The 9,246-nt window shown below is 37.6% G+C and overlaps 1 protein-coding gene across 3 annotated transcripts in view; it reads left to right on the top strand.

Moving 5' to 3' along the window:
• Nucleotides 1-9,246, top strand: part of LOC139140606 (disintegrin and metalloproteinase domain-containing protein 22-like) — a 34,036-nt gene that overhangs the window by 3,146 nt on the left and 21,644 nt on the right. For all 3 annotated transcript variants that reach the window (XM_070709956.1, XM_070709955.1, XM_070709954.1), the window contains exons 2-5: nucleotides 21-181; nucleotides 641-792; nucleotides 3,942-4,018; nucleotides 8,610-8,676. In XM_070709956.1, the coding sequence (XP_070566057.1) occupies nucleotides 91-181; nucleotides 641-792; nucleotides 3,942-4,018; nucleotides 8,610-8,676 (387 nt within the window). In that variant the 5' untranslated portion in view covers nucleotides 21-90. The remainder of the gene's footprint in view (nucleotides 1-20; nucleotides 182-640; nucleotides 793-3,941; nucleotides 4,019-8,609; nucleotides 8,677-9,246) is intronic.

Raw genomic sequence — 9,246 nt, 5'->3', positions numbered from 1 at the left:
GCGTGCTTTCCCCCGCACAGTGACAGCAAACTGCGATTTTGTTTCTCTGTCCCTGTCTTCGTGACGCTGCAACGGAGACGAGGAGGAAGAATGCTGCTCCGTAAAACGTCTGTCCTGCTGATATGCATCCTGTGGGGATCTGACTCGCTCGTGGTGAAATTTTCAATGGCATCGCCAACAGGTAGGCGAACTCTAAGACCTTCACAGGTGTCTTGTAAGTCTTCCCTCAGGAATTCTATGCTCTTTTGGGGGCCTAATACGCTACGGTTATTTTTCTATTTGTACCGAAAAAAAACCCCGAGAACAAACGAACAAATAAAATTTAGAAGTAAATACTCCATATCAACAGTCATTGCACAAACAAAGTGGGTACTAAAAAGATGTCCGCCTAAATGCTACATTAAAACAGTAACACATTCCGTGATCATCTAGATGTTCGCTGCTAACCTCGGATGTAGACCTCTTCAAATGTAGTTATCGCACAATAAAATACTAATCTTGTTGTTTCAGGTCTTCAACATTAATCTGTTGCCATCTGCCTCATTGAAAAGGTTGTCAACTTAACTTTCTCACCATTTTTTTCAGACCTTAACCTACAAACTAGACAAATCTCTCTTTTCATCTAATATTCCCCTTTCAGTTGGTGCTGACTCTGAGCGCATGTCAAGTGCGGGATGCCACGAGAGCAAAACGGTCATACCGGTGCGCCTGCAGAAGATATCTGCAGATCAAACATCGGCCACCACCGATCTGAACACAGCGATACAAGGTCGTAGGACGGCTGGTGCAATTGTGAGTGTTGACGTGTTATTACTTAAAAGTAAAGACTTTTCTGAAGGACCACATAATCTCCATTCTGTTCCTGACTTCTTCGTCTGTAATAAAGTAGAAATGTTTTTGATGGCTTTAGCGGGCGTGTGCAGCTAGCAACGTCTTTTCCAATATCTCAGGTCGATAAGTAGAGTCGCATCACTGTCTATTTTTGAGTCAATTACTCTCCTTTGTGGGGAGGTCATCCGCATCATGTCATTTATTTCGTATGGCAAGCAATAAAGATGAGCTATATAAGGAGACTCAATTCAATTTTATCTTGTCCGTTTAAAGGGACATATAAAAAGGGGTATAAAAATGGGGTTAGGCCCTCCACTGATGTATGACGATTTTTACATTATTTTGAGATCAAACACTATAGCTTTTTGACTTTGAGATGCATTTCGTGTCACCGATCAAACACACTCGGCGACTAAAAACTTTTAATAGTTAAACTAAGCTGACACCAAGCATTTTAGTTTCCCGATGTCAAGGCATTGATATGGCACAGATGCCATTGTTATTTTAATACTTAAAATAGTGCTTCCTTTCTTATGTATTTTTTAATTTTTGATGTTTCAATCCTTCGTTCTCCTTGTATTACCATGGGAATGTGCTTAAAACTTGATAATGAAGTAGTTACCGATATTTCGGCATTTTTGGAGAGGGATGAATGCAGAAAATGATCTAAAATGAAGTGTATCAGCGTAAAATATGGTGTGGCATAAGACAAAAAAGTAAAAGTTCAGAATCCTGATGGAATTTGTGTGATAACAGCGAGCAAGAGGCAAATATGTCCTCTATGTTCACTTCCTCATTGTTTATCGTATGGTCGCCCGTCAAACAAGGCTTGACTTAATGAATTAAAAATTAAAAATTCGTCTTCCTTTTGAAGCATAAAAACCCCGCTGATATGAGAAACGATATGACTCTTATTTGGTAAATTCTAATGCAAAAAAAGATACACATCACCACTGCACAAGTTGATTCTTAAGTCGAGTTTTTTTTCCGGTATGGCAACCGACTTGGTTGGGCAATCGGTAAGCGTGCGATATTTCCACCAGCATTTCCCGTTTTCGCTGTAGCCGTACTGTCGCATTTTACCCCATTTTTATTTATTTATTTATTTATTTATTCAGCTTTGACATGAAGTCAGAATGAGTCGCACAGGTGACTGACACCTATAAAAAAGCAACCCTCCACAAAAAAAACATATTTTACAAGTTACACATACAAATTAAAAACAGAAAAGACAAACGATTTAATTTTCGCAACAGAAAATAATTTTATCAGTGTTACATAAAGCATACACTACACTTGCCTGCATATAACCCAATAGCTGTCGTTTAACGTTGGCCGTGTGTCTTGCATATGAATAGGGGCAGAATGTAATAGTAAGCTTTGGAAATGGGTGCAGGGCTCGAAATTGACTTTTTACCCCGGTAGTCCACTTGGGCTACCATTTTCTAAAGTTGGTAGCCCAGTGACAATGGCTGGTAGTCCATGAATATTTTGCTTAAGGTATACTGTACTCGCCCGAGCATAAGCCCCCGGTTCAGCAACACAAAATAGCAGTAAAACTAGGGGCTTCAACTCGAGAAACCCCATGTTATGTGTCACGAACGCTTAATTTATGCTCATTTTGTGCATTTTTACACTTTCTATCACTTTCAAAATCGGCTTACACACCCAAAGAAATTGTAACTTGAGTGAAGAAAAACCGAAAAACATATTTTCATGATCTTTATGAACTGGCATGCCTTGTTACACCCCAGTCTCTCTATACAGAACGTAATACATTAATACTGATCGACAACCATAGATAAAAGACAGCGAAACTCAGCCACGATTTCAAAGCTTAACTGACACAGTGTTTTATATTACTTTTTCAAATCAAACTGATTACACAATCTCTGGATACAGAAGTGACAGTTTTGTGAAATTTCAGCATCAAAACCCCTGACACAAGTACGCCTTGTAGGCTGTCGATCAACAGCATAGTGTGAACTGGCATGCAAAAACTGCACACTGAAAAGCAACTCAACATTCTAGTATCAAACGCTCTGCATCTTGTGAAACAACAACTTAGCAATGAAAGTTGTAATAGTCACCAGAAAAAACTCTTCACAGATGAAAGGATAATTGCCTCAAACAAATGAATCTGCATTTTGACTGCATTTAGCTTGTCCCAAAGTGTCGGACATCGCACGTCACATATTTCATGTCCCTGGCTTTGGTAGCCCGTGTGGGCTACCATTTCATGGACTTTGGTAGCCCCAGGGAAAAGTTGGTAGTCTGTGGACGCGGGACTACCGCTAATATCGAGCCCTGGGGTGCATGCAACGTTCTCCCCAATGTAATGAGTAACTGTTGGGATTTGGCAGGCACTGAGGATTCACACTATCTCGGCTCCAAATATCCTACTATGCTCAGCAATATGTCAGATTCAGAACGCCTCCATGAGTAGAAAGGTAGAAACGCGTAATTTATCCTTTTATGATAGAAGGTAATTTTAGTTATCTCAAGGTCTTGTGACAGGTTTGCCTGTGGTAAGAGGGAGTAATTAAAGACATTTTCGCTATATTTGGTATGTTACTTGCAATTTTAGTGTAATGGCAGAATGGATATCCGTATATGCACTCGTTTTGTGAGATATTAAATATAGCCGACTATGATGCCAGTATTTCTTCCAAAGGCTTATTTAGGTCTCCGCTAAGCCTTTTGATAACATCTATAATAATAGCAATTGCTTCCTGATAGTTCCCTACGTATACAAAATTATGTGCTAAGTTGAAAAAATAATGGCCGGATACAATTATGGTAAAGCTTTAGCTGCATCATCTGAAGGACACTTATCATCATTAAATGCTACGACTCTTAGAGAATAATTGACTGCACAAAGCTCAAATATGATCGTAACAGATGCACCATTCTTTAATGGTGGTATACATCAACTGATTTTGATAATAATCATCCAGCGCGATTGTTTAACAATTTTCATCGTCCAGAGGTCATATCGAATTTTCTTGATTTCAGTCTGTGCGCAGCTCGTTGTGCTCGTAATCCTGTGCATTTTTTTTATGCAGCATATTTGCTATATCGCATGCAATTCATCTTTCTCATTTTTACAGCCGATGCACATGGAGCGACTTAGCTTGCAAGTAGACGTATGGAATATTACGTACATTCTGGATGTCAAGTTGAACACGTATGTATTGCCAGATTTGAAAAGTAGTCCTAAGAGATATTTCTACTCTTTTTGTGCGTTTGGTTTCCAAGACTTGTTGTCACACCTCTTTGGTATTCACGTTGCAATCGGTAATATGCACAAAACGATTCAAACGGTTTTAATCATTCTGAACCTTAAAATCCAATCGACTCACAGTCGGGCCCTATCAAGAATCAGTTTCAAAAAAAGAAAAGAAGCCGACAGTTGACATATCAATTATCTGGCTCTGTTGAAGGACTTAGACATGTAGATCATCGCAATTATGACAGCTCGATATGAACCAATTTATGAAAATATGACATCTGACGGAAAGATCAACAAGGGCAGACCTTTGTTTCTCGTGCTGTCCAGCCGGCACATCATGATAAGTTAGGTAATAAAAAGCCATTAAAGCCTTTGGAATATCCACTGCTGTTCCCATGTCATTATGGGGATTGGAGATGTTTACATTTGTAATTGCCATTTCTATGGGTTTATTTTGCTGCGTGTCTCAGAGTTAAAATTAGATTAATCAGTCGGATGACGAGATAGCTTGTGCTGAACTCAACAAGTGCTTCGTATTAGCGAAATCAAGCGAGCTTGAACGATAATGGCGTAATAGAATTAGCAGCACTTGCGTGTTATTGATGAACTCCCCCATGATTAACATTGCTGAGAATATCACCACGGGAATCGGAAGATCACGGTACACGTCACCCTACAACTTCATAGTTATTGACGTTCTCGAGGGGAAGCAACTTGACTGTGGTACTCTGGTGGACGGATGTCGGAGATGAAATGTGACAATGTTAGGTGTAGCTTGCATATTGCATACATGGTGTTAACGAGAGAGAGAGAGAGAGAGAGAGAGAGAGAGAGAGAGAGAGAGAGAGAGAGAGAGAGAGAGAGAGAGAGAGAGAGAGAGAGAGAGAGAGAGAATTCTCGCCGAGCAGATCAGTAGCAACGTACCTTAATGAACGTATCGTTGCCATTTCTATATTTTAATGCTCACGTCTGGTCAAAGTTTCTTGTAATTATTTTTACCTTGTCCGTGCGAATTTAAATCTGCAACACTGCACGAACGGAGCTGTTTTTACCACAGAGTTAACAGTCAGACTTGTTTCCATAGTGGAAGAGGAACGTTGATAGTCAAGTCCAATTAAAGTGCAAGGTGTCCTGCAACATACATCAACGAAGAAAGGGATGGTGGATATATTTAACTGGAAAGTTATGATTTTGAAAAAAAATGACAAAAACAACTGCGAAAATAACAATATTTATCCTGTTCAGGTCAATGACAGCAAGTGTCTTGTAAATATGCACGTAGCCGAGAAAGTGACAGATCCTTTATTAGTCTAGAGTTGCAATTACTTTTTTAGGCACCTGTGCCATTCGTTGATTTTGTTATATAGAAGATGTCACTCACGATGTATTTCACATTATTAGTTTTAATTCTGTGCTTTTGTAAGAGGAAATGGATTCCCGCTCACGAGGCGGAAATGACATTTAATGACGAGTTTATTACACAAGTCGTGACCCATTAGTGGTGCATTGTTAGAAGTGTCTGATGTACAGCAATAAGGTGTTAGGCGATGTCATTAATTTGCCGTGGAAAAAAATGCACACGTCATTCTCACAGCGATGAATTTATATTTGCAAGGGAAATAGAACTGTCTCCGGGTCATACGGAGGCCGCAACCTATCAGAGATATTTCTCACATCAAAGACATTCTTCATTGACTGAGATAATACATTGCAACAAGTAATCTTTTATAATGACAAAGAGATCATGCAGGCTGGCTGGGGAAAGCATAAATCGATGGCTTCATCTTGTCAATGTCGAACTGCAAGAAATCAAATGTGTTAATTGTGGAATGATAATTATAGGGTGAAATTTGTCCGTCAAGTAAGGAACTGGTGTGTCATGCTAACATGTGAATGCGCAAGATGGAGAAGAGATGGCAGGATTTGACGAAAACAACACTGCAACAACTGCGCTGGAGTTCATTTTATCGAAGCTAATTTTGAGACATTAACGCAACACGTGATCGAGTTATGGCCACGATTCATATTAATTAAAGCGGACAGATCGTAAATGACTTTGGGATAACAGTCATATCTCATATTTGTTACTTGTTTTCATATTTGATAACCGATCAATACAGTGTCTATATTAAAAAAACCCATTAGATTCTCTCGCCTAAGTTAGGAAAAAAGATGGACAAATTTTACTGTAATTTTGTTAACAAAATAATTTCAATCGACGGCTTCATGGTCGTGTTTTATGACCTCATTACGTAACTCGCCTAAAATAACCTGCCGAGATAGCTACTCTCGCAATAATAATAATAATAATAATAATAATAATAATAATAATAATAATAATAATAACTGGAAACAATCGTTAGATTGCAAGGATTAAATAGTGATGGTGAACGTATCCAAATATGTTCGCTTTGAGATTTGTTATGTCCATACATTCTCTTGTGTTTCCATGGTAACCGTTGGCCCGTAAACTTTCTGCAACTGCCAATATTACTGTTTCTCGTAGGATATTCATATTACGACATCGATGGCATTAGAAGTTTTGCTTAGTGTTTCCATGACAACTAGTTTGCGAGAAAAATAGTTTTCGCGTTGTAGTGTAGCGGTAATTGTGAAGTAATAAATAACTTGACATATTACAGATGCATTAAATAATTTGTAATTAATTTTTAATTTTGTGCCGTACATCGCGGTTCACTGATTTCGTTTTGTAATCAAGCCCTCAGCTAAATTAGCATACATCTCTGGTAAATACCAGATCTTAAGCTATCATTTTCTTCATTTGTTGCATATAGTCCCCTGTTGCTCCTCTCATGAAGGTCAGCATCGTAACTAAACTTCTCGAATGATACTGGAACAAATATTGACACAGACTGGCTTCCCTTATAGAGATGATAAGCAACATTTACCATGGTAACTGTCGCGTAACTGCATATATGGCGTACAACGATATTCGATTTTCTGTTAATTAGTTTGACAGGATCTGTGATGAACGCACAAATGCATGAGGTATTGTTTAATTATCACTTGCGTTTTTTGGCTTTGATATCATATTTGCATCCTGAGAATAAAACTGAATGAAATGTTTTACAAACAGGCGATTATTCTTTATTATATTATGCCATTAACTATATTGATGGCAAAAATACAGCGATATGGGAAAGGCGTGAAAAAAACTGCTTAATTAGCGATATAGCACTGTTGAAAAGAGCGCGAGCTCTTGGTTAGAGATACCCCTCCCTCTATAATGTTTCATGCCACAATGTCAATGTACTCCTATAATACAATAGCAATAAACTACCGCAACAATGGGTATACCGCTCGATTTTGATCTGTTCACTGTTGCTTCTGCATATATTTCGTGAACTGATCAAAATCTTGCAACAAGTAACTTCGGTTAGACATACAAGTCAACTCTTTTTTCGCAAACTAGAGAGCTCTTCTCAATCATACATCTCCTTGGAGGCAAATTTGAACATCTACATATCTTTTAATCAACACTTGGTGATAACCCCTCGAAAATAATCATTAAAGTCTACATTTTAATAATTACAAGTTATGGCCTAGGGCTTCTATTTTCGAATATTGTGTTGAACATTGCAAAGTACAGTACCAATTAACATTAAGATGGCAACCTGCGTATATTAGTTTAATGTAATTTCAAATGAATCATTAGTAATGCGTCATTAATCTACAAATTCTTCGTCTTAACTTACAGAAAAAATTCAAATTGCAAGACAATACTTATTATGCAAGTTGACTGGTTTTTATATCAATAATTTACCAATCAATCAATCAGTCAGTCAACCAACCAACCAACTAATGTACAAAGTGCCTACAAAGGCAAACATTGAGAGTTCAAGAACAAATGAAAACCTCTACAGCCCCGGTTGTCGCAAGTTTTGAAAAATCTACTTTTAGTATCGTTGACCCATATATCATAACATTTATCGTTGTATTCCCTAGAGCGTTTTGAGGCGAGCTGGAGGAACCTATGTTCGGTTTATTAACAGATTTCACGAGGGAATTAGTCAACTGCATACTTATTCTTGACAACTGAATAAGAATTTGGAGGAAAAAATTGTCAATCACGCTAACAATAACAATACGTCTACTCCACTTACAGTCTTTGGGTGTTTCTAAGTTATTCGGGGAGGGGGAGAGGATAGACCAAGAAATGCAGATTATACTCGGACAAAGTTATAGAAAAAAGTGTTACTAAAAGTCTGTAAACAAATAGTCTGCTCATCACAAGTTGGAAGCTTATCCGATATTACGACAGACATATATAAACTATAGATGATGACAGTGCAATACCAGACATCGCCTCTTGCTTTTCAGAGACCTCATTAGAGAGGAACAAATATCTCTCTCTCTCTGTATGTATGTATGTATGTATGTATGTATGTATGTATGTATGTATGTATGTATGTATGTATGTATGTATGTATGTATGTATGTATGTATGTATGTATTTTGTGTGTGTCTAAGTGGATATGAAATTTCTTCATACACCACAATAGTTCTTAATCTTTCTCTTTTCCAGTGATCTAATTTCAGCAAATTACACAGAGAGATTTTTTGACCAATCTGGACGACTAAGAAAACGAAAGGCAAGTAACACAAACATTATTCCATATATAGTGTGATCAAATTCAGGAAATTTAAACACTAATCGAAGGAGGCTCTCTGACCCTACTCTCTGATCCTTTACTTGAATGGGACATTTTTGTAAAAAAATGCAAAAAACATGGTCGACAACAAGAATAACGATTTTATGTATTTATTTTATTATTTACGTATGTAGTTTTTTATCTATCTATCTATATATCTATCTATCTATCTATCTATCTATCATCTATTCTATCTATTCTATCTATTCTATCTATCTATCTATCTGTCTATTATCTATCTATCTATCTATCTATCTGTCTGTCTGTCTGTCTGTCTGTCTGTCTGTCTGTCTGTCTGTCTGTCTGTCTGTCTGTCTACTTATCTATCCGTCTGCCTGACAGTGTCCGTCCACTTGCCTATCTATGGATCTATCTATCTATCTATTTTTCACAGAAGACCGTGGGTAAATGTATTAATCACTTTAATTTGTTTTCGTTATTCATTATTGATGATACATATATGGTCTCGTCACTCAAAGGTGTCCTATTTCAACCATTCGTCTCGACATT

Source organism: Ptychodera flava, chromosome 9 (assembly GCF_041260155.1).
Source record: "Ptychodera flava strain L36383 chromosome 9, AS_Pfla_20210202, whole genome shotgun sequence".
NCBI lineage: Eukaryota > Metazoa > Hemichordata > Enteropneusta > Ptychoderidae > Ptychodera > Ptychodera flava.
Note: the sequence above shows the minus strand (reverse complement) of the source record. Positions and strands in the feature narration are given on the sequence as shown.